General features: G+C 34.0%; 2 protein-coding genes across 2 annotated transcripts; one reads left to right on the top strand and one right to left on the bottom strand.

The window, feature by feature from the left end:
* The first annotated feature begins 5,121 nt into the window (after window positions 1–5,121).
* Window positions 5,122–17,612, top strand: LOC143911686 (cytochrome b5-like). The gene is made up of 4 exons (XM_077430683.1): window positions 5,122–5,317; window positions 14,046–14,134; window positions 14,217–14,324; window positions 16,570–17,612. Exons 1-4 carry the CDS (start codon window positions 5,207–5,209, stop codon window positions 16,643–16,645), a joined length of 384 nt encoding a protein of 127 aa, XP_077286809.1. The 5' UTR covers window positions 5,122–5,206; the 3' UTR covers window positions 16,646–17,612.
* A 236-nt stretch (window positions 17,613–17,848) lies between these two features.
* LOC143911829 (uncharacterized) lies at window positions 17,849–18,908 on the bottom strand. The gene is made up of 4 exons (XM_077430887.1): window positions 18,715–18,908; window positions 18,417–18,550; window positions 18,176–18,333; window positions 17,849–18,112 (listed from the first exon to the last, which is right to left on the bottom strand). Exons 1-4 carry the CDS (start codon window positions 18,836–18,838, stop codon window positions 18,067–18,069), a joined length of 462 nt encoding a protein of 153 aa, XP_077287013.1. The 5' UTR covers window positions 18,839–18,908; the 3' UTR covers window positions 17,849–18,066.
* Window positions 18,909–27,187: the final 8,279 nt, after the last annotated feature.

Raw genomic sequence — 27,187 nt, 5'->3', positions numbered from 1 at the left:
TATTTTTATATTTATGTATGTATGTATGTGCATTTGTGTATACATGGATGGTGTACATATATGTTTATATAATTGTATTTGGCCAGGAAGGCGCATAGGGTTTACCTGTTAGGCCTTCCTGGTATAAATTAAATAAAAATAAAATAAAATAAATAAATAGCCTCGAACTACGTAAACGACGAGTCGACGATTCGAATTTAATTTTTTCCATCTTTCGACTTTCCTTGCAGTGACCCAGACCCGAAAACTTAAACTGCATCGACTATTGATTCTTTCTATTAAATAAATTAAACAAGGGACAAAAAAAATATCAAAATGATAACTTATGTACATATGTATGCATATATGTTTCGTAACATCATAATGTTTTAACTGTAATTATTTTATTTTTACAATTTGATCTACTGAACCTGACAACAGAACATTTTTTTATATATAAAAACAGTTTATTAGAAGAACACCAATCATTTAAAGAGTTCAAATTTGTTTGTATTGTAGTGCGATCGTTGGTGTCTTTGGTTCATGTAAATATTTTCAAGTCGTCTGCAAATAAGAGCACTTTAACATCATTAAATATATTTTTTATACCATTTATAAAAATGTTAAATAGCACTTGTCCCATGTGAGAGCCTTGGGGAACGCTACTAGTTGAATACGATTTGGAAAGTCCGATTTTAACTGATAATAATCTATTGGATAAATAACTCCAAAACCAGTTTATAATACGCCACTAATTCCCATGTTATTTAACTTATATAATAAAATTTCAATATCAATTTTGCCAAATGCCTTATTAAAATCTGTGGAAATGGAGACTACTTGCAATTTATCGGATATGGAACTGGAAATAAAATTTTCATATATGTATATTATAGATTGAATAAACTAGATCTACCACATGTAAACCCATGTTGCTGTGGGGTAATAACTTTAATAAAGAGAAATAGTTTTGGGACAGTTCATAATTAGTGCTTCCCAGAAGGTTACTTCATCACCGGGATTGCGGTGTTGGGAATTTCCGATCCCGAGATCCCAGTACTAGCACCGGTAAATCAAATGTATAAGAAAAAAAGTAAACGTGAACATATGACACTTTAGTAACAGTTAGTTATCAAAAATGTTTCATCTATCGAATAAAGATTTGTACGTACAATTACATTGTTACTGGAAGACGAGGATCTTTACGGCAACCAAAAAGCACCGAGACGTTTTGATGTGCATCGTAACAACAAATATATTCTTAACTCAGAATCTATTCTAGAAACGAAAAACACAATCTCAAAGATATTTTATACAGGTAAGTTCATCTTAATTCATAATATGTATATATGTAAGTAGCTTAACCTAATTGATTTTATATTGAAATGCAATACAGTCTGGAACTAACATAACAAAAAAATGCCATTGAAGTATATAAAGTATTCATTGACTTGATAATTATGATTTAGTATTTATTTTGGTAATCCATTGGAATTCACATAATTGTTGCAGTGCTTTTTACAAATGCCACTACTTTGTTTGATATACTATTTTAAAACAATGATTCTTATTATTTTGATATTGCAGGATAACTTGCCAGCAGTCACTATTATCAGACCAAATCTGCAGAAACCCTAACATCATTAACATCACCTCGTTTGAATTATCATAAAACTCACCAAAGACCCATTTGTTGCAATCATTGTGACCCCCTTGAAACAAACCATGAATCTACCAGTAGGAAAATATATTGTATTAGTAGATTTTTGAGATTATTTTGATGGAACGATTCGAAATCATTTTAAAGCTATTTATCAGTAAGGTTGCCATTCAAAACCTTACTTACTTAATATGATAGGTTTCATTCGGAGGCGACAGCAAAATAAATCCTAACCAAATTTTATGTATGTACATTTATCTTGTACAAATTTCATGTTTTATTTGAGATGTTGACGGTGTGTAACATACAAATTATATATAGTTATATAAAACACCCATGTCATCGAATGCGGATTGTATGATTAATATTCTGTGTATTGTATGTTTAGTTCTAGGATTAAAAATGAACAGCAATTTTTGTACGATTGGAAAAGAAAACGAAATGGGTTTTGTCTTTCAAAAGTGAAAATGAATTAAATTATTCCAGTTTTATGGGTTAAACCGTTATAATGAGTAGAGGTAGGATAGTCACAGTGCTATCCATTGTTCCATTGTTGTAAATCCTTTGTAAAAAAGGTTCGGCAAACCTTTAACAATGCATTTACAACCTTTGAACAATACGCGGCACCTTCAGGGTCCGGTGAATAATGATGAGTTCCATGTATGAAAATTCAATAAAATATTACTATCAGGTAAAAATTGTAATTTATATTTGATATTTTGTAATGTTGTACGTGTATTTGCTTTCTTCGTGCATAATAAATACTTACAATATAAAAAAAAATCCATTTATTTTCCTTTGATCTTAAATAACACATGTTTCCAACTTTACCAGTTAGATTAGTGATTCTGAACCTTTTCTGGATTCACAAAGTATAGTATTGACCAAGAGTGGACTATTTCATGCTGGTATACTTTATATATTTTATTTTTAATTTTTACACTTTTGTTATTTTTTTTTTCTCTCTGAATGATGTATTATTTTCCTTTTGCTACTTTTTTTTTGTTATTTTATTTTACCATGTTTTCTGCTTTTGCTTTTTTCCTTTATTTACAGTTTACTTGTTTTTATATCATGTTTTTATATATTTTTCAAATGTAGGCCATTGTGGCGCATTAGGTTCTTCCTGTAATGCCACAATGGTCCAAAACTATTAAATAAATAAATAAATAAATAAATAAATAAATATGCCATATGTTTATAACTATCATATATGTATGTACATATACATATGTACATATACATATGGTATTTAATAAATTAATAAACACAAAATTAAGACAAATTTACTATAAATTAATAAATACAAGACAGTAAAAATGTAAACCCGTTGTAAAAACCTGAAAGCAGCATTCTGAAAAATATAAAATCGTCGTGAAGTGATTATTTAAAACGTTTATTGTACAGAATAAGTGTATTTTGTTTCTTACTCTTGTCAGCATAAGTTCATCATTTCTGATCATGACACAGTTTTGTATGACAATATTTTGTAACTTTTGCTGACATGTAAAATGATACAAGGGATAATACAGATAAGTAAACTTGTATGTTACTTACCTGTATATCTGAATGATATTGTTTATGAAAATGTTAAAATATCTAAATATAAAGGTACTTATTGGTCAATAAAAGTCAGAATTCAACTAGAGAAAAAACAATTTGTTATTAATCTAATCTATAGATCTCCTAGTAGCAAGGAGGCAAAATTTCTCGAATATTTAAATGATATGGGTGAACACATCGTGGATAGAAATCAAAATGTTTTATTATTAAGAGATTGGAATTTTAACTGGGCTAATGAGAATGACTTTGTAGGAATCTCGTCATCGCCATCGAAACATCTAGTGCGACGGAGAATACATTTCTCACGCTCAACCATTGACGTCATCTCAAGTCGTAGAACACCTGCATCCATTAAACCAAATCGAGTGGAACGACGCCAAACATTCGAGCATATTCCACCCCAACAAACCAAGCAGAACGACACGAAGAACACCTGCATCTATTAAACTAAATCGAGTGGAACGACGCCAAACATTCGAGCATATTCCACCCCAACAAACCAAGCAGAACGACACGAAGAACACCTGCATCCATTAAACTAAATCGAGTGCAACGACGCCAAACATTCGAGAAACGTCCACCCTAAGTAACAAACCACATTCCTCGCATAACTTGCACACGTAAACACCACGTGCACTTCTCGGAATCAATCGCCAAACACAGGTCACGTGGATCCCCAAAAACAATATAAAAGGAGGTCCACCCCAAACAACTTCAGTCGACCCACAGCAACAAGAGTCGACACACAGCAGCGGACCAGTCGACATCCAGCATCTGAACAGCTACCACTACACTACCCTACAATGGAAAAACGCTTGCAACTCAGCCGAATGCCGAGCCAGCAACACACTGCCATATCCAGAGACCTTCTGAACATAGCCGAATGCCGAGCCAGCAACACACTGCCATATCCAGAGACATCTGAAAATAGCCGGATCCAGAGCAACGACACATTGCAGATCCAGCGGCCATCACGACACCAAGTCAACAGCCAATAGCCGCTTCGAGAAAACTTCCTCAAATATTCTAATACACTTGTACAATATTTAGGCAAACAATAAAACAACTTAAAACAAGCACAACAGTGTTTCGTTAGGCTGGGATACGGTCAACACTACCTACCCCGCCTACAACTTCTATACCAATAATATACTTGTAGAGATATAGCACGACTTGTGATATCACCTATTTCCCCCATCGAACTTAATCTGTACAAATGACATCATCGTGTCCTCTTCTCGTACACGAAAGTTAGCCGTGGCCGAAATACTTCGTCCAGCTTACCCATAAAGGCGATTCAACTCGCTCCAGATACGCAATCACGAGTACACGGGAAATCCCAAGGAGCTACGCAACTACGCATCAAACATCGAACACAAAGGAAGACCTCGACCCCGTCGGAATCTTCCAGAACGTGATCTCACCAGCCCAGCTACGCGTTGCTCAAGCAACACCTTTATAAACCAGTGCATCGTCCCCAGATGCCAGTGAGCTTCAGGAACTCGACCTAGCTCGTTTCAGTGAATCCTTTACCTACTTCGCTGTACATACAAATACACCTGTATTAATCGAGTAATAAAGATCCTCTTCAAAATTCAACTGAATTTCCATAGGCTGGGAAATGGTCCAAAACCTCCAACCCCCCTATATACTTCTATCTATCTGAAAAAACTGGTCACACCCAAAAATTAAAAATTGGTCGAATTTTTGGGTGTGACCAGTTTTTGCTTCCGACAAACACGACTGTGTTTCGATAGGCCGAGATACGGTCAACAACCTTCCTTGCCTACATTGTTTTGTATACGAAACGGCATAAATTTGGCCAGACGGGTTTAAGTTTGAAACACTCGATCGAGAATCGTTAATGGCCGCTATAGAAACGGTTTAGCGCACGAACGTCGCTGTCAGCCGTCAGTTGGCAGTTGGCAGTTGGCAGTCGGCGGGGTCGGTCGTGCGAGTGGATTGAGCTTTGAATTGAGAAAGAGATCTCGACCGGTATTCGCGATGTCCGAAAAAGAGTACACCCGCGCGCAGGTCAGCGAGCACTGCGACAACAAGAGCACCTGGATCATCATCCACAACAGCGTCTACGACGTCACCAAGTTCCTCGGAGAGGTCAGAAACTATACTCATTTGTCACTTGCCACACCTCGCATACACTCGCACTCGCCCATTCATTCACGCACACACCTTTACAAGGTCACACACCTACGCTCAAACGAGTATTTTCCACATTTTCATCGGACTGTTGCACTGTCAATGGACACGTCTCACGTCTCACGTCTCACGTCTCACGTACGCATCCACACATTGCGCATCCGCTCGTTCGCGAGATGAATCGCCGCGCATGCGCACTCATCTCATTTCAACCCCACGAAATTGCGTCGAAACACTGCTGGGTGACAGCCATGCTTTTTGGACTTTGATCGCCGAAACAAGATGGCGCTGTTTTCCCCCCCCCGAGTGTTGCATTTCTTATTATTATTAACTCACACGCTAGTTTTCCGTTAGTTGTACTATTTTCAGGACTCGAGTTATATTAATTTAATTTTGAGTTAATTTTCGAATATCTTCAAAGTACTAATGTAGAGTGTCGCATATACATGTGTATATAGTGAGCTGATGTAAATGAACTTTTTACTCTATGTACGTAGTAACAATAGATATGAGGTTTTGACTGATTCGAACTCGGAATCGATCACTGGTCTAGAAAAAGGTTCGGTGATTATTGGTCACAAAGCGCTCGCCCAAAAGTCACTAAAATCTCTATGACGGAACATCTGGCGGCCGAAAAGTACATCATACTAACGATAACTATCATTCTAAGGAGAACTCGAGTGCCAAATATTCCGTATTCGCGATTTTCATGGCGAAAATCGTCTTTTGGGCGATCGCAATGTGACTAATAATCCAATTACCATAGAAAAAAATGTGTATTTTGGGGATTTTTTGAACACCGTTAGTCCTTTCGAACTGAAACTTCGTATCAGTTTCTGAAATGCTAAATTTTTTTCTTAATTTTAAGTTGACCGGAAATAGTTCCTCCCCTTTTTTTCCGAATTTTTTTTTCAATTATCTCCTAAACCGATCAACGAATCAGACTGATATTTTTTACATGTAATAAAAATTATAAATTTTATACAGCTGTATTTTTTAAATAATTTTATCTTAACCGGAAGTATTACTTTTACCCTAGATAATCGAGGTTTTTTTTGTTTTTTTCAAAAATCTTTGGATGTATTGAACTAGAATTTTATATCTAGAAATTTCAGTTTATTATCAAGCTATATTATAAATTTAGTGAGCACCCGTCAACCGGAAGTGGCAGTTTACTCTTGGTCGATTTTTCTTTCACTATTTTTTTCGACCCTTTAAACGTGTGTGCTTTTCACGAGAAAATTCAAGTATAATCCTTGTATAAATGCGATGAAAATAAAAATAAAATCAATAAATTTTACTAACCGGAAGTGGGATTTTATCTTCTTAAAAAATTCAAAAATGTTGTGACCATACAATTTTTTCCACACTACTGATCAAGCTGAAAATTTTTATTTGTATTCTTCATGTACTAACTTGGTGCTGATAAGGTTTTAGCTAGATATTTTTTTCAAACCTTATTTCATTATTTTATTTTGACCCTTTAAATTATTTCTATCTTGTTGATATTTTAAGTTTATAATATTTATAGTAATTGAAGTTATTGGCTGAGTGCCGGCTCTGACTGCAGAGCCTTGATTTTTGAGTTTAATGCTGTAAAAAATTTAAATTTATTTACTATGAATCGAATTTTTTAAAATTCAAAATGGCGGGTGATACATATTGACATTTTGAAATCCAATTATTGTATGTATCTTGCATAATGTTAATTTGCTTAAATAATTTGGCATTCAGTTTGTCGGACAGATAAAATTGAACTTTATACGCCTGCTCATATAGACTAGTTGCTGATAGAACTATTAGCTGATAGATTGACTTCCATACAGTATATCTCGCTAATCAGTATATATACATATACATATTTCATGCTATTAGAAGTAACTTTTTGTTTGCAAATTTCTTTGCTACGCAATTGTATAAATTATATCAAATGAATAAAATTAACATCAATAATTAATAAATGAGGGGGAATTTAAAAAGTAATTGAAATGGTTTAAAAATTTAAAGGAAATCGGAAATGTATATAAATATCAGAAGTGCAATGATAAATTGTATGTAGTTTTGCTCAATTGAACAAATTGGTAGCGTGAGGCTTTATAGTGGCACTGGTTATGTTGACCTCGTATCTGGAAGATAATTAAATTCGTCACGGCGATTATAAGAGTTGCTTTTACGTTATTTAAAACCAAATAAAAACTGAAGTTGCGAAAGAGTTCCTCCGATTTTCATGCTCGTGGATTGTTGTAATCTGTATTGAAATGATATTTCGAAATATTGTTCCTAATCTTTTTACCTACATACTGCATATACAGGGTTTTAGCATGCACTCTTAAATTTCATTATGAATTTATCTCCCCTACATAAAAGTCGACCTAGCAAAATGGCTTTTTCGCAAACGAAACCACCGGATTTGCCAAGTTTCATCAAAATCCTTAGTTAGATTGAACACTACAATGATAATTATTGAACGATTGCAATTAAGAAATGAATTATTTGATTGATTGCATTCGATGATTATCAAAAAATCGATTTGTTATCAACCCGAAGATGTTCAGTAATGTTTTTATCAATTTCACCGATACAACGAAACAGATAACGCAAACGTGATTTCACCTTTGATTTGTGAAATAATATTACCTGTTGGCATTATTCAAATTATGTATTATATGTACATATATATACGAAGACTTCATTTTTATCTATTCAATTATTGGACTTTAAACAGCTTACGTTCATTGAAATTGCTATTATATATCATCAATACACGTTGCTATATTTACGAATATAGAATTATATAAATTAATGTATGTAAATATAAATTTTATTGCCATTATATTGATTGCGATTGACAAACAGATTTCATGTAATGCAATCGTTTAAAATGTGTAATATATACATTAATGATATGTATGTCTTTTTTACTTTGCCCCATTGTCACGGTGATTTTGCCTTCTCTGTCAGAGTTTGACCTTTGATAGTATCGTGCAGATCGGATTGCTTGTGGATGCTTTTGAGTTAAAATGTAGTAGCGTATTGATAAACCATTTTTATTGGTATTGGCCGGTTGGGTTATCGCATTCGCAAAGAAGCCGAGTCGAATTAGGCCATGACCTCGTGTCAAACATGGTTCATTCTTAATTCATTTATGTATATATGTATATTTATATATATATCAAACATGGTTCTTTCTTAGTTCATTATAACCTTTGAACAAAGTGGTCACGGGTTCAAATCCCACTGGTTTCTGTTGGCCAGACGTTGGGATTGTGACTACAGGTCGATCGTTTCCTATCAGAGTTTGCTCATTTATCTGATTCTCATTGAATCGGTTACAACAAATTGGCAACCTTACCCATTTTCTCGCAAATTTCGGGTTTTTACCACTCTTGAATTGTATAAAATGCTGCAAATTTACATAATTGAACCATAGATGTCTCGGTGGATGTTAATTGATATGTATTATTTACTTTGTATAATACTTGTTTCAAATGTACAATGTTTCTGGCCGGGAAGACGCATTGGGTTTATCTGTTAGGCCTTCCTGGTATATGTGTAAAATAAAAATAAAATATAAATACACGTTGGACAGCTCCGATTCCCTGAAAGCTGTCGATTTTTACCCGTAAACTGCCAATTTTCGAAATAACTACTATTAGGAATTTTTGGCCAGAAATAAGGGAAATGAATAGTTTTCGTAAAATGGTTAAGGTGAAAGCACGCAGAGATGTAAACGGCACGTGTTTTGCAGTTACAAAAAATTAATTAGCAACGACATGAAAACACGCCTGTTACAGCTGTAGTCCACCTACGCGCCCCGCTCCGCACTTAATTGTACCGTAGAATTGTACTGTAGAAGCTCTTCGACATGGTCGAGTTTAGGTCGTCAATCCTGTAAATTGAGACCAATTCGATCGTATCGGTAGCTACCACTTTACTTCCTTCCCGACCGTCATGTTAAATAGTACATTAAACTAGCACTTTTCGTACTACATAGTACGAAAAGTCTAGTTTTTAAGAAATATATGTACAATTATACAAGATTAGCTCGTCTAATCATATGTGCGACGTTTGCCAACTAATTGTATAGCTTGATGTAATTGAATCGTTGACAACTAATTGAGGTAATTGACTTGTTGACTCTTTTCACAACGACTACAGGCGAAACACACTGAAAGGAACGGCACGGCACGTTTTCGTGGCTTCCAGTCAAGGAAGGACGTTCTTAGTTCATTGTTTATTCGTACGATCTTATGTAGTTCATTATTATTTCGACAAGTTTCTCCTACATTTATTTAAATATGGGATTCACCGAATACACTCCAGGGAGGGGGGATTTTTGGGACCGCGTCCCTCGGGTATGACTAGGCGTGCTTGCGTTTTTTTGCATGTTCAAAAGTATCTAAAAAAAACACGTGCCGCGTGCCTCTCGGTTTTTTTTCGCCCTACTGATAAGAAGTAATTCAAAAAATTTGCTTAACAGCATTTTTTACGACTGGCATCACCACTTTCCTGATTCCCGAGCGAGTTTTCTTCTTGTAGCAACACTGATGCATTTGTGAGATTGGCTACACTGATGCATGCTTAAGAGTGGCAACACAGACCAACCAAGTCGTAATTAATGCTACAAGACAGATGTTTCAATTATGATTATTAATTATTAAGAATGTACTCAATGCATTTATATGACATTATTCACCTGAGAATTATTTTTAATTATTTACAGTTCAATCTACGTTATCGTTTTTAGAAAAAGTAACCGCATACAGTTATCTAATCCACGTTAATTTTTATTTCTTTACCAGTAAAGGTCTGTTCATACTTAACAGCACTGCATGGCTTCAGCACTGCACGACTCCGTTTCAAATATGTCATTTTATTACATTTCTATTCATATCTACCTACACGTCGCGGTCACGTCACGTTCACAGCACTTTGGCCGAGTGCAAGCCAAAATCGGCTTACTTATACATTACAGGCCATGACGATACGGCGCAATATTGCTTACGTCGTATTGTCGAGTACTTACAATATGAATGCATACACGTGCATTCGTAGCTACGCGTCAGAATACAAGTCAGCAAAAATGTTTCGGCGTTTATCGAATGAAAAATGATGTATAATCGCGTTTTTGTTGAAAGAAGAAGCTCAAGAAGGCAATACAAAAGCACGGAGGAGTTTTGATGTGCATCCCATGTTAAAAAAATAGAAAAACCGAAGGAGAGTTTTGGACACTGTATAAGGAGCTTGTGGATGATGGACAAATTTTTTTTAAATATTTCCGTAAAAAATTAATTTTTTTTTTAAATATTTGCGCCAAAACCATGTCGAAAGATTGAACAGCTGTCAACTGTCACTATCGATAATTGGTCCAAAACAGCAAAGTGGCAGACTCATGGCACGTAATTCGCGTGTATATTTCCACGATGGACAAAAAAACGGATACGATACGTTGACGGATGTTGCTGTAAGGTATGAACAGGAAATGTCGGGTACTGCTGTAAGCCTGCCGTGGCGTAAACGTGTCGGTTGGTATGAATATACCCATACAAAATGTACCAAAGAATACTTTTCGTTTGGCCGGATACCTGTGAAGTCGGTACGTGATGACTAGGTATGAACAGACCTTGAACCGGCAATGGAAGAAATTATTTACCGTTTACCGGTAAATGCAATCCCTAGTAAGTAGGTCTTTCGAGAATTGAAAATATTATCGATTAGTAGATCGGACGTTTTGATTTTGTTATGTTGTTCTAAAAAATGCATTCGACAACACATTTTCTACGACCAAAGTTGTGCGATTTATCTTTCGATTAGCAATAATTTGGTATTTTATGGTTTTTAAGAGGATTTCTCTTCGTTTGTGAGGTTTTTTTTCAATTTCAATCGGTTGTACAACTCATCAAGACAAGTTATCGCTCGTTGACTATGTTCATCGTTGTTTGATAGTCGGTCGTCTTTCGAAGACTGAAAATACAATCAAATAATGTCACAGGTTTTATAGGTTATTATATGAATTTTTCGGCTCAGAAAACTGAACTAAACACAATGTATTATTGTTCAGAAATGATGTCATTGGCTATTATTGTCAAATTGCAAATTGTAAAACTTGCACTGCAATTGAAACCAGGTCTGTTTTGTTACAAAATTATCTCACAATGGACAAGTTTAAACTTCGACATTGGGAAATGTATTATTATTATAATCGTAATGATCTTTTGTTGCTGACATGACTCGGCAACAATAAGACAACTTTGAGCATCACCGTTTGAATCTTATCACCTTATCTACTCAAGTATGTACATATATATTAGTGCAACGATATATTTTTTTATTTATCTTAGATAATTCAGATGTTCTTCAGGAATTTTTAATAAAGGATCTTCCCCGCTCGCTCGAGTCGGCGAGCGATTTCATTGTTATTTAGGTCACGTTTCTGAATAGAATAGATTGTGAAGAGCAAGGCTATATTGGATGCTCAGTCTGCAGCATATTTATAGGTTTTTATTTTATTTTAAACGGCCAGACATAAGAATAGTATGCATAATATACACATATATACGTATATACAGCCAGCAGCATGGTTGTGTTGATACTAAGCACCGAGAGGTCGCCGGATTTGATCCAATGAGCTGACCAGGATTGAAAAGAATTTATTCTGAGTATAATCTTTAATGCTGTTGGTCAGACTATTACATAGATTAGTCGATCATTTCCTATCAAAGTTTGCCAATTTATCTTATTTCATTGTTGAAGCAGTTCCTCTATCAAATTGGCAAAAACCATCCTACCCACTATTTGAATATGATTTCAAAAATTTATTTTCTATAACATACATAGATGTCTCGCTAATTCTTATACATATAAATATAGTGTTATGTATTATGCTTATATGAGTGGTTCCTTAGCTTTCGTCCTTGTACTTGTCGCGCCTTGTCTAGAGGCTAACGGATATCAGGAAGCTCTGTGTTGTAAAATACTGCCCTTTGAACACGTTATGAAAATAGTTATAAAAAAAATAATCAACTCTATTCGAGTAGCTCCATTGCAACATTGACTTTTCAAGGCCCTGTTAGAAGATACTGAAGATAAAGAACATGATCTCATCGTGCATACTGAAGTACGTTGGCTCAGTAAAGGTAAAGTTCTTGCAAGGTTTGTGAGCTTAATTGAAGAAATAAAAACATTTATAAACGATAAAAGTGAAAATTATGATGAACTAACTGACTCTTGCTGGTTGGTGGATTTGTGTTTTCTCAAAGACACAATGTAAAAATTTAATTCTTTAAATTTGTAGTTGCAGGGAAAAGACAAAAATATGGCTGAATTAATAAGCTCTGTAAACTCATTTAAAGCAAAATTGGTTTTGTTGATATCACATATGCAGATCAAGTCTCTCGTGCATTTCCCACATCTGGAGAAAATGCTAGGACAATGAATTAAACGTGACATTATTTATTAAGCACCTTCAAGTGCTACAAAAACAGTTTGAAGAGAGATTTATACAGTTTACAAATATCGATCCAATTGTCTCCTTCTGTATCAATCCGTTTACTTGCCAAATAAATGTAATGGAAATGGCCGCATGTATTGCAGATCTTGTTCAAGGGAAGGCAGAAGAACTAGAGTTAGAAATTTTGGACCTTAATAATGATATTTTACTAAAATCCTTATTATCAGAGGACTTCTGGAATACAGTGGACAGAGAAAAGTTCCCATTTTTGAAAAAAAAAACCGGCATATAAAATCATTTTTCGGTTCGACATATTTATGCGAATCATTGTTTCACTCACCGATGAGCATCTTTATGATTTTTCGCTAACAGGAATATCGTCATACTCTCCTAATTATGAGGCACTGGCCAATGAAATGCAATGCCAAATATCACACTGACAGTGTTTTCTTTGTATGTATGTTTTTTGTTTACTTGGTATTACATTTTGTATGTACGTTTCTTTGTGTGTATGTAATTTGAACAATAATTTTATTATTTTGAAATTATTTTTGTTTATTATTTATTACCATTGTCCAATTATAAATATCCTTAGAAAAAATAGGTGGTGCCCGCCTATTTTATCGATATTTTAGAATGCGCTCTAGGGAACAAAAAGGTTGGGAACCCCTGCGTTAGAGTATTATGTAATGTCACTGTGGCTAATATGTAACTAAATAAATAAATAAATATATCAAAATATGGACGAGAAATCAACTTTGCATCTGAAATCGGTAGATTTAAAAAGGGAACAATTTAAACGTCTATTTTATAATATTAAAAAAAAAAATTGTACATTAAAAAAAGTTTGTGTACATTATAAAAAAATTGTGTGCGTTTCTAAATGACGGATACAGGTTGCATTAGAAACTTTGGTTTAATGCACAAACATTTTTTTTATGATACAAAGTATTTTTTTCTTAATGTATAGATAAATTGCACCCATTTAAAAATTAATTTGTTTAATTTGTCGAGTAATTGTAATACGTTTACGAATATTAACTTTAATCAATTTCATTGCATGAGGATATGAAACGTATTATCGGAAATTATGACGTATTTATTATGTATGTAAATTCTATAGCGTTTTTACGCACGTGAGCAAAGTGACAGCTGTCTATCTATCTATACGAACTTTGAACTGGCGTGATAATAATGACAATCTCAATAGTTACGTGGTTTGAATTTTGATTTCAGCATCCTGGCGGTGAGGAGGTCCTGCTGGATCAGGCCGGCAAAGATGGCTCGGAGTCGTTCGAAGACGTCGGCCACAGCTCGGACGCCAGGTTATATTATACGTTCGCTGCAATACTTGTGGTGTTCATATCGGACACGTTTACTGATCGTATTTGTGTGCCTTTTTCGCAGATCCTTGATGAAGCAGTACAAGGTCGGCGAACTAGTCGAGTCGGAACGCAAGAATACCAAGGAGACTAAAATGAACTGGAGCGACGACGCGTCGACCAGCAACAACAGGTGCAAAATGTCTTAGATTTAAAAGAACGAACAGTTCGGTTCTCATTCCATCCTTTTGGATTGTGGAAATGTTATAGAAGTTGCATTTATTGTCTGATAGAGGCTTTTTAGGTATATATTGTTATGAAAATTGGTTCACAAACGACGTGTTGTAATATCGAATATAGTTCGAACTTTTAATACTTTTGTTGCTTAATATTGATGGGGTCCAAATATATGTAATATAGAATTACATGTTGTTGTTAAAAATATATAATATAAAATCTTTGCAATATGAAAAATACGTATATACATATATATATACATAAAGGTTAATCTTTATTTTTTTTAAATATTTTTAATTCTATCAAGTGCTCTCTCTTTTTTATTGTTTGTAGAATATTTTTATTCGCATGTGAGCTTAGCCTCTTTTTTTTTATTAGTTTAATGTTCCCAAATTGCTTATGTTGAATCTCTAAATCTATTGTTGAATCTCTAATCTATTGTTGAATCTCTAACCTATTGTTAAACTAATTCGTTTAAATAAAGAAATATTTTAGTGCCGTTTTCTTTTGCGGAATTTGTTTGTTTTTGTCGGTGCTAATGTTTGGCTAAAGATTGAATTTGATGGCGTCTTCGAAGAAGAGTATTACGCGGTTGAATCCAAAGTACGAGTGATTTAACCACACTTTCCGACGTCTACATACCAATGCTTCTGCTCGTCTCTTTGCTGTTTTTTGCACTCGTGTCTATTCCGGTGATTCCGACCTATTTTTTAATGAATTTTACGCTTTACTTCAAGTAATGAAGACTTGTTAGACTATTTAAAATGGATTGAAGCTTGATCCTCGCATATTTTTTTAGTTTATGGGTCATCAGGTAAATATATAAAAGAATTCTTCATGAATTAAAATCATTGATCTATTCGATGTGTATATTCATAAATGAATTCCTAATTATAAGAACTCGACTTCAAATATCTTAAACCCGCGGTAACGTTTTAGCACGTAAGCACGCTTGAATCTTAAAAAACTTTCTGCTTACTTTACGCACTCCTTTTTAGTTTTATTATGTTAATTAGATGTGTCTAACAAGTGGTCTATTATATTCGTTTTAAGCAAATAACTATATATGTATGAGGATCATTTTTAAGTAAGAATCGTCTGCATGTATATTAATGATGCAAGTTGATGCTTCGGAATACAACCTAGCTGGAAAAGTCTCAAGATGTTATTTTTCAGTAACATTTTGATCAAAGGAAATGACAAATTTGTACAAGCTTTGATGTGAAGTATTGGACCGTCTTCCGTATAGTCTGGACCTGATGCTTTCATCTCTTGATAACGGAAGTCACATGGGGACTGATGATGATATCTACCAGACTGTTTCAAGACACTGGAGGAAGTTTTTCAACGAGGGATCGTCAAATTAGTCTTTTTTTGTACAGAAAAATACAAACACACATAAACAATGTTTTCGTCAATCAATAATAAATTCAAGACTATATATTATTGAATTTTAGTAAACCGGACGTTTTGATTTTGTTATGTTGGTCTCAAAAATGCATTCGACAAGACATTTTCTACGACCAAAGTTGGGCGATTTATCTTTTGATTAGCAATAAATTGGTATTTTATGGTTTTTAAGAGGATTTCGCTTCGTTTGTGAGTTTTTTCAATTGCAACCGGTTGCACAACTCATCGAGACGATTTATCGCTCGTTGTTTGATAGTCGGTCGTCTTTCGAAGACTGAAAATACAAGCTTTGAAGTGAAGTATTGGATCGTCTTCCGTATAGTCTGGACCTGATGCTTTCATCTCTTGATAACTCCAAAACGGAAGTGACACGGGGACTGATGATGATATCTACCAGACTGTTTCAAGACACTGGAGGAAGTTTTTCAACGAGGGATCGTCAAATTAGTCTTCGTTTTGTACGGAAAAATACAAACACACATGAATAAGCACACGTGAACAATGTTTTCGTCAATCAATAATAAATTCAAGACGATTCTTACTTGAAATATATCCTCGTTTATACTATATATACCACTTGATAGATTATTTAAATGCACGATGCTTTATTTTAGTCGTGTTTTTGACTCTTATATATATTTATTATTTATCTTATATATATTTTTACATTCTTACGTAGTGTTTACACTGTCGACGGAGCCGGTGTAAACGTGTCGTGAAGAGTGGCGTGTTTTTTGCTTGTCTATTCTATTCTTCCTTGTGGCTGAATGTTGGGTGTTGCTTTGTTACAGTTCACTGGGTCCGTGGGTCGTACCACTCATTATAGGAATCCTGGCCACCGTCATTTATAGGCTTATATTTGCGTAATGGGTGTCCTCGAAAGCACGGCAAACATCACAAGCCCCCCCCCCTACCCAGACGACACGAATAAAATATAAGTAAATAAATAAATAATAATATACAGTGCCGTGAAATATGTTCTGAAGTGCTCTGATGTGATTTTATTTTTATATTTAACTACTACAAATAAGATGGATTTGTATCAAATGACACACATTTGTGGGAAGAGTGTTTTTTATCTATATATATATTTTTATTATTATATGATATGAAATTTTGCACCGATTCAATTTTAGCTTTTTTTTTATTATTTATATTATAATCGTTTTTGTATGTATTGAAGATTGTGAATGGTGCAAATGAAACTATGTACTATATCACACGAGGCATCTCTGTTACGATTGAAAGTATGACAATTTCGAATGCTAATTGTGAAATAATTCGATTTGAGTTCACCGCGCATATGTATCTATTAACATTCCAATGGTAAATTTAAATTGTAGATTGTTGTTTCAAAGTTCAATTTTGCATATTTATATGTAATGTTTGTTTTACGACATTGGTGCTTTGTGTATTTGGTTGATATAGTTCTAATTGTAATAATGGGGCGCACTGATTTTTTTGAAATTTGTTCTTTATAATTAAATACCTTTCCAGCACAAATACTTATGTTGTAAGTATAATTTGTTGATTTATTGTTTTTTAATTAATTAAAATTAATGTAGTCTTTTTTATGTTTCTACAGCATATATTTTTTTTTCAATTGAACATTGTCGTGTAAATAATAATCAATGTACTTTACAAAAAACAAGTGCTTTTTAATGTTGATTAATAATATATTGGTTTATTGGAATTTCTTTCATTTTATTATTATTCTTCACCTATAATTCCATCAAAATAACTCTATTTGTATTCTATATATGTACATACATACATACATGTTTTTATCTTGAAATTATATTTAATAATAAAATAAACTATTAATTAATATCTGATATGATTCGAAATGTTATTAATTTTGTAATATTTAACAAAGATGCAAACCATTTTTTTTTTAATTCAGTGCCATCTATTGACCAAATTTTAAACTACAAACTATTTAAAAAAAATCAGTTTATTATTTTATAATTATTTCCCAATTGCTCGTTAATACAGATTTATAAAATCGAATCCGTTATTTTTTTAGTGAATCATATACACATCCAAAATGGGAAATAATAAAAAAAGAACGCAAGTTAACAATCATTGTTCATGTATATTTTAAAATATTGTATATAAATTTGATTTAAAATCAGTCAAAAAAGTACATATCAACAAAATAAATACAATCTCTATATAATAATTATTGCACAAATGATTCTTCTCTATTACGTGTATACAGTCAGAATAATTTAATATAAAAATATTGAGATCTTTCGATTTAAATTAAATACTAGATATAAAGGCACTTATCGGCAACACGATAAACAGAACACCCTGTCGTGACCGGCGAAACTGAAAATGAAAAATTCATTATTGATAACATAATGTCATAAATACTTTGTTGCATTCGATTACCTGTTGATACTGCATTTAGTGCACGTCGGCAACGAGCACACGGAGCAAACCATTGCACACGAGCAACACTGCGAAACTTCACAGTAATTGCAAGCAGCCTCACTTTCCGACATATGAATTTTGCACATGGCACACACGTTGACGACTGACGGATGCGACTAAAAAAACCAATCACTCATCAATACCGATGAAGGGTAATGTATATTACTATATGTATATTGAAATGTGAGCTGATGTCTACCGCCATTTCTACGTCGGCATACAAATGTAAATTATTTCCGATGAGCATTTGCTTTAAATTCTTCTTCTTATTGACGCCGTTTGGTATTCTTTCGTTGTTATTATTCATCAAAACATCTTTGTTGAAAAAGTTTCCTGAAACATTTTTGATAAGTATGTATGAAAAATTGTTGCATTGCTGCCAAAGCAGCCATGTTTTTTTTTTGTCTCTGCTCGCGCATGCGCAGTGTCGTGTTAGAAAGAGATAGCGCTATACTGAATTTTTGAGAAGGAAATATGCACGTTTATAGGTTATGTACCGTGTTGGATGATTTGCTGGTTTGGGCCGCGGTGCTGTTTGTGGAGGGGCTCGGCCTCCGCCCCCGGCGCCCCCCGCATGTCTTCATCGCACATGTCCTCGTCGCCTCTCATTCGTTTCGGCATATCAGCTGTCTGTTGCCGCCAGTGGGCACTGCTGCCAACGCACCTGTCAAACGTTACTGCAGGGCTACCACACATTAGATTGCGATTAGTTTAGGGCTGCCATACGTCCCCGTTGACAGGGACATGTCCCAGTTTCGAGGTCTGTGTCCCGGTGTCCCAGTCCGAGAGTCATTTGTCCCCGTCAATTTCAAAATTTAGACATTTAAAAAAATTATTCAATTATTTTTTAATATCTATCGAACAAGACCTTTTAAACCAGGAAATCTCAGGATGCACTCTCTATACTGTGGTCCAAAAAGGAAAGACGTTTACACGTCAAAAATTGTACCCACATAATATCTAATATGGATACGCGCGCGCATATTGGCAACACCGACAACGAGAGCGGCGGATGCCCACTGCCGGCCACTGCCCAATTTTGCCAGTTGGCAACACCGACAATGACACTGGCAAGTACGAAGCGCGCGCAGTTCGTTTACTGGCTGCTGATAATATCCATTTGTTCTGTTTGTTTCTGATCGAAGAGGACTGATATTTTGATGTAATTTTTTCAATACATAGTAAATATAATAGTAAATATCTAGGTATTCAAGCAACCCAGGCATACAATAAACTGAAAAAACACATGGACATTACGACGACACAAGTAGAAGCATTTGAAAAAGATGTAGAGAATTTTTACAACGTTGGAATTAATTATTTGGCAAAGTGGTCAGTTCCACTGGCGAAATATGATGTTTTCATGGATGCTTCTCCATGAAGTACCCGAATGGGAACATGTTGAAAAAACTATTGCTTATTTAAGTGAAATGGGAATATTGTCATTATTAGAGGTAGGATAGTCACAGTGCTATCCATTGTTCGGCAAACCTTTAACAATGCATTTACAACCTTTGAACAATACAAGGCCCCCTCAGGCTCCGGTGACTAGTCATTATATGAAGTCATTTATCGAAAATAAAAAAGCCGAAGAATGGAAAACGTAAGATGTGCATGATAAATGGTTATACTATTTCAAAAAAACTGAAGAGACAGAAAGAAAAGCTAATCTACTGAAAATGTGCCAATACTTGTTCGCCATCCCACCGCACAATGCACATGTTGAACGTGTGTTCTCATTAATTAAAACTCAATGGACAGATGAGCGCAATTCGCTTTCAATTGACACAGTAAAAAGCATAATTCAATGTACTTTAAATTATAAAATGTCATGCATTGAATTCTATAATTATATAAAAGGGGAAAAAGAGTTACTTCAAAAAACGAAAACATCGGAAAAATATGATTGGGCAAAGAAGAGCGATGATAATGAAGTCACGGAAATCAGAGAAGAGTGAAGGCGATAGAAGAATAGGCTACTGTACATGAAATAAAATGTTAATGTAAGGTTTCATTTAGTTAAATTTATTTGAATCGTCCAATTATCTATATTTATTTATTTTAGATTTGGTACAGACGCTTCCACAAAAAAAACCTATTATCTATCTTTAAATTTTTCTTTGAATTCAATTTTTGAAAAAAGAAAATAGTTTTTTTTTTTTTTTTTTTTTAGGGGGTTGTCCCCGTCGGTGCTCCGACACTTATGGCAGCCCTAGACTAGTTTGACGTTTCGAATTACATAATTAATAAATAATTTTGGGATGTAATATTTTAGGTAATTGGACTATTCGTCACATTGGGGTGGTCACAAAGACAATTTTTGCCATGATAATCGCGAATACACAATATTTGGCACTCAAGTTCTCGTTACTATGATAGTTATCGTTAGTATGATGGACTTTTCGGATGTTCAGATGTTCAGATGTTCAGTTGCCAGATGTTCCATTATAGAGATTTTAGTGACTTTGTGACGAGTAATTTGTGACCAGTAATCACCGAACCAATATTTTAATACATACATATATATACCTATATACAAATATACCAGGAAGGCTTAACAGGTAAACCCCAAATGCGCCTTCCTGGTCCACAAATTTATTATATAGATACATGTAACTTTAAACAATATCTGATAACGATGTTTGTAATATCTATGGTCAGATATTACAAACATCGTTAATAACTTTCATAAAGTAAATAATGAATAACTTTCATGTAACAATACGATTTTTTTTATATTCGATAAACAACCACAGAGACATCTATGGTGAGCAATATGGTGAAACCTAAGATATAACAATAACTAATGGTTTGCAACAGAAAATTGGGATGGGAAGGAAGGAAACGCCAATTTTTACATACATGAACCGTTTCAATGAAAATCAGAAAAATTGGCAAATTCTGGTAAGAAACGATCGACCTCGACAAACCAAGTACGAAATAATTCAACATTCACCACTAAACTACGCTGCTGGTTAATGTTTATAAAATCACTATAGCGCTCTTCTCGGATATAAACCACCCAGTTTTCTGGCAATATTGTTTTTTTTTTTATTATAGATAAGATACAAGGTGTATAAACACTTTCGGAAAAACGACACAGGTGCTGATCAGTGAATATTTATTGCTCAAAGTAAAAAAGTAAGTATCCTGTGACATTGTTGAGAATGTTTTATGTCTTCAATATTCCTATACACTACTATAGCCAGAGAAATGTTATATTAATAGAAGCAGCTTTAGGCGTCATATTATTGTCAAGTGAAGATTGTCCACAGACAATCCTAAATCAGTTAAGTATCAGTCGTATTTGAAGCTTGGTGGTCGACGTATGTCCGATAAAAACTCCTCGGATTGTTTATATTACTCGCAAGATGGGCAAGCATCGGTAAAAATTGCACAATGCATTCAAAAACACACAATAAACAACATGGAATACATTTTTATAAGTAAATTGATCCGATTGTATTCCGTGCATATTTATATATTGACAACAATTATTTATTCCTAAGGGCCCTTCTATTATTATTACATTTCTCTGATTATAGCAATATAATATTTCGCTGTAAATTGAAGCTAGTGTTGTTTTCAAGTAGTCGACGATTATGGAATGGCCGACAATTGTAGTAACCTGCATATGAATAAATTCACGAATTGAAAATAAAAAGTCAATTACTTTGTATCGATGTTGCAGTGAAAGTATATTTCAAGTGAAAATATATTTTCACCAATTCAAGCAGTGAAAATGTATCATACAACTCAATTTACAACGTTTAACTCGATAAATTTAACCGTAATAACCCAATCTTAAATGAAGAGGGCCAACCCTTACTTAACCTAACTTATCCTAACCCTTAAATAATACCAACCCTAACAATCTAATCTTAAATGAATAAAACTAACCCTGAAAATGTAACTGGTTATGATTTCACTGAAACGTCAGTGAACATATATTTTCACTTGAAATATAAATACACTGACATCGACAAATAAAGCACCTACATATATACCTATATATATGCACAGGGCACAATGGACCACCTCCAAGTAGTTGGCGAACTAATCGAGCGCGCCAACGAATATCAACGGCCATTGTGCCTAGGTTTCGTCGATTATGAGAAAGCCTTCGATACAGTTAGTCATAATGTAGTACTTAACGCTCTACAAACACAGGGAGTGCCGGAACCCTATGTGGGACTGTTAGCTGCAATATATAAGAATGCCACAGCTTCGGTTAAAATTTTTTCAGGTACAGATAGATTTAGCATAGGAAAAGGAGTAAGACAAGGAGATACAATCTCGCCCAAGTTATTCAATGCGGTGCTTTGGGAGAAAACACAGGGAGTTTTCAGGAACTTGGATTGGGATACAGCCGAAGTAAGCATCAATGGTCGCTTCTTGAGTCACCTTCGGTTCGCAGACGATATAGTTTAAGTAGCTCGTGATTCAGCTGACCTACTTATCAGACTAACACAGCTGGACAGGGAAAGTAGAAAAGTAGGATTTAAAAATTAACGTAGATAAGACTAAACTAATGTTCAATAGTTATTGCATGCCTGATAGCATCCCCTTATATGATAAACCAGTAGAAGTAGTAAATAATTATTTATATTTAGGTCAAATAATTGACATGTCTGGTAGTAAAGATGAAGAGATAAAGAGATGTATGAAATTAGGATGGAGTGCATTTGGACGGTGAATGCTGTTTTTAAATCAAAAATGCCACTCTGCCTGAAGAAAAGGATCTTTGATCAATGCGTTTTGCCAGTGATGACGTATGGATGTGAAACTTGGACACTGAACGCCAAGATGCTAAATAAAATCCAATGCACTCAAAAAAGTATGCAACGCTGTATGCTTGGCATAACGAGGAAAGACAGAAAGCGGAACACGTGGGTGAGAAGTATGACATAGTGGATAGAGTGAAGAGATTGAAATGGCAATGGGCGGGTCACGTAGCTAGGAGGATGGACGAAAGGTGGACAAATGAAGTGCTTGAATGGTACCAGAAGAGTAAAAGGAAGGCAAAAGAGTAAAAGGAAGACCGTAAGGAAGATGGGTGAACGAAATTAGGAAAATGTGCGGAATGAGATGGATGAGTGTTGCGCAAAACAGAGACGAGTGGAAGCGTGTTGGAGAGGCCTTCATCCAGCAGTGGATGGCGAATGGCTGTAAATGATGATGATGATGATATGTACAGGGACGACGAGAGGGGGAGGGGGGAAGATGGGGTAAAGTTCCAGCACCCAGACTACTCGAGGAGCCCCGCATCAGGACGTTCAACTGACCGATATTGATATTTTATATTATTCTAAATAAAAGATACATATGTATATTTAATTAATACAAAATTTTTATTATTTTTCGATCCGCGCATTATTTGTGTCCATGTGAAATCCTACCTGTTATATCATACTTTCTTATCCAATTATTTAAAAAAATTACAACCAACATATAGGCATTTTTCTAGTAGTTCTGATAGATTTTTTGCATGTTAAAAATATATCTATAATATCTTATTTATCATAGAGGCCGTAATTATTTTTCCAGGATTCCTCTCGGCGGCCCTGTATATGTAGCATACAAGTGTCGATGATTATTTGTTTACGAATATAAACTTTTTTTTTTCAGATATGATGTGATTAAAAAGGTAAAAGTAAGACCAGATTAATCAATTTATTTGCCAAGCAACGGTGATACAAAGTTTAATTTTCAATTTTAAAATAGATCATTTGCCTTTAACAGTTACATATTTATTTACATTGTAAATCCACTTTAGCCAGAAAGAATAATTTATTTAATATTTAAGAGGGCTGTACACCTGAAACCTTAATTTTGTCACCGTTCCTTTCTTCGATATATATATTGAGTGTACGTATATATTGAGTGAATGCGACAATATATATCAATATATATATTGAGAGAATGCGACAGTTGCGAATCGACCAGATAAAACGTATTTTAAATTGACAAAATCGAGGTTTCGTATTTTACTATTTTCTCCTCCAAAACTGGACCAATTTTCAAAAAAAATTTCATCATCGGTATGAGAAAGATACTTTCTGTGCATCTATCGGCGTATTTTTTTTTTAAATCGACCGTTAAATAAGCACGCTGGACTCGTTTCGTGGGTGTAAAAAAGAGGTGATTTATAGATGTTTGGTGGCTCCTAGCTCCTATAAAAAATAATTAATCAAAAAAATAAAACGATAGATGCACCCCAATGGTGGATATCCATAGCATAATAAAAAATAATTTCTCTAGTGCCATAATTGAGGTAGGGAGAAGTATAGTACGTTTGTATGGACAAGGCGCTGCTGTCCAGCCCTCTTAAGAACTACAAACATTGTATATGTATTTATATTCTAAAACTGCTTTTTCATAAACGTTTTAAAATCACAACTCTAAAAGTGAGTTTATCTATTTATAAAAGCAATAAAGCGGTGTTCGGATTAACAATTCAGGGTTAAATAAAAATAAAAAATTGAAACCATACAGCATAATATACATACATATTTTACTACTGTTTGTCTTACATTAAACATATTTTATCGCTAAAATGCATATCTCCGCTAAACAAAGGGTGTTGGGTTTTTTGTTGTTGTAACTTACACAACGACTTATTCAGAAATAAATGGAAAAAGTCCCTCTTATTCTAATGTATGTACAAGTATTTACCACGAATCACCTTGAAAAAGCTTATTCAAACAAATCTATGAGAGGAGAGGGTCTTTGAGCAACATCCATTATAAGTTTGTGACGTATTTATTTGCATAAACATAGTGTCGCAATTTTTTAAAATTAAGTTTCATTTTAAATCTACATTGTGTACACGCGACATTTTTGTCACATGCATATATGAATTATATAGTGTTTTCTCATATGTTTTATCGTAATTATTATATCACGATTGTCTAATTATGACGGTTTTTTTTTGTCAAACATACATACGTAGGATTGATTATAAAAAAGCTAATTTTATAATGCGGATGGGTAAATAAGTATAATATATATAATAAGTATTATGAAATACGTATACATGCATATACATATACAGTATACTCTCGATTATCCGGGCGCGGATTTTCCGGTTTGCGGATTATCTGTGCTTGAAAAATATTAATTATTTTTTTTAAATTAATTAATATTTAACACGCGTGTTATTTGAAACAATGAAACAATCACACAGAAATGTTTTTCGTTCCCTTTTTAAATGTCTTTTACTTTTGCGTTAATTCTTTCAGTCGCTTGGTTTTTGATCAACGAAGAAGTAACAAGTGCGTGTATTCAGAGCAGATTTTTTCGTAACATACGTATGTTTAATTATTTTCAATTGCTGATGAATTCTGCATCGAATTTCGAGAATATTTGCAAAGGGAAAATTTCAAATCTATAATGCAGATAAAACAGGTCCGTACTGGAAGTGCTTGCCGACAAAAAAGATGGCTTCAATGAGAGAAAAGTCCACTCCTCTACATAAATCGTCCAAAGAAAACTGTCATGTGTTGCGGAAAACCATTAAAAACTCATGAAATGAAACTTTTGATGATTGAGAAAACAAAGAAATCTCGATCTTTTAATGGAACTCAAATGAAAATTCCTCCCGTTGATTATTAAAGTCAGAAAAGGGCATGGATGGACAGGAAGATTTTTAAAGATCGGTTAAAAACTGGGTTCCAGAGGTGCAAGATTTAAAAAAAAATAAGGGATTGCCATATAAAGCAGTATTGTTATTAGATAATGCTCCTTCTAATCTGGATGAAAGCATATTGAAAATAAACGATGGACTTAGGGTTACAAAATTTACGGTATAACACTAGTACTACTAACGACCACTTATCTGCTTATGTAAGTATGAACGTTTTTCTTAACCTTCCACCGGGCGCGCTGTCGTAAAATTTACGACAAATGCGCTTTATCGCATCTCCTACTTTTACCACTTAGTGATAAGCATCGAACTTCGAGCTATTCGAAGGTCAGTGTTTCGCGAAACTGCAGTATAATCGGTTGTGCTTAGAAGTTTTTGTGAGTCATCGATATTTGGGAATTTCCGTTGAGCGTTCCGTTGAGTCCTATACATGCAAAAGCATTCTGCAGTTGAGGTGGTTTGTAATAATTATAAGGATGAAAATATTAATTCTGACAATTGATTCTGATTAATAATTCTGACTAATGATCGAATAGGTCGATATAATATTTTGTTTTGAAATGTTAGTAAAATATATATATTTTAAAGTATTGTCGTTTATCATTTTTCATAACCTTACAACATTTCCTTAATATTTACATAAATAAATCACCATTTACATAAATAAAACACCATTTACATGGAGAAAACTTGATGACGTAAAATTTACGACAAGCGCTCGCTCAAAGGAAATAACTCCGCGCGCCCGCTGGAAGGTTAATAAAAAATGAGTATTAAAATTATGAAACAAAAATTTGTGTTGTAAATATGAAATCATATTCGAAACCAAGTCAAAATTTGATAATTCGTATTATCCGTGTTTTTCAATTATCCGTGATATTCCTCGCCAACATTAGCCCGGATAATCGAGAGTGTACTGTGTATGTATTTAGAGGAACGAGGAAAATTTATATATGTATGTATGATGAGTAAATAGATAGCGCTGTATACGTTAACGAAAAAGTTTAAAAAGAAAAATAAAACTATATTTGTATGAACTGTTATTGTTAATATTTATTTAAAAGAATAATATTTGAGTCGCATTTTTCGCCATACATTTTTAGCTCGTTTTGTCAAAACTTAAGGTTTGAAAAAATAGTTAATATTAAACTAAATTTCTTTCATACATTTTTATGTATTTGTTTTTCTGTAACAAATGAGGTCTATTTATTTATTTATTTTTTGATTGATAATGATTTTCTTACATGGTAATTTCTAACATATTTCGATGGTAATAAAAATGCTAATAAAAATTATATTAATTCGTTATTGGTCAAAAGTCAAGA

This window comes from Arctopsyche grandis, chromosome 5, assembly GCF_051622035.1.
Source record: "Arctopsyche grandis isolate Sample6627 chromosome 5, ASM5162203v2, whole genome shotgun sequence".
In the NCBI taxonomy this organism is placed as follows: domain Eukaryota; kingdom Metazoa; phylum Arthropoda; class Insecta; order Trichoptera; family Hydropsychidae; genus Arctopsyche; species Arctopsyche grandis.
The sequence above is the reverse complement of the archived record's forward strand: the minus strand, read 5'-3'. Positions and strand labels throughout refer to the sequence as shown.

Bases quoted from the DNA above. Each gene is read 5' to 3' on its own strand.
- LOC143911686 (XM_077430683.1), top strand. From the start codon at position 5,207: ATGTCCGAAAAAGAGTACACCCGCGCGCAGGTCAGCGAGCACTGCGAC. The intron at 5,318-14,045 runs GTCAGAAACTAT...TTTTGATTTCAG, and splicing joins TCACCAAGTTCCTCGGAGAG to CATCCTGGCGGTGAGGAGGT. The intron at 14,135-14,216 runs GTTATATTATAC...CCTTTTTCGCAG, and splicing joins GGCCACAGCTCGGACGCCAG to ATCCTTGATGAAGCAGTACA.
- LOC143911829 (XM_077430887.1), bottom strand. From the start codon at position 18,838: ATGCCGAAACGAATGAGAGGCGACGAGGACATGTGCGATGAAGACATG. The intron at 18,334-18,416 runs GTAGACATCAGC...TGGTTTTTTTAG, and splicing joins ATGCCGACGTAGAAATGGCG to TCGCATCCGTCAGTCGTCAA. The intron at 18,113-18,175 runs GTAATCGAATGC...TTTCATTTTCAG, and splicing joins ACTAAATGCAGTATCAACAG to TTTCGCCGGTCACGACAGGG.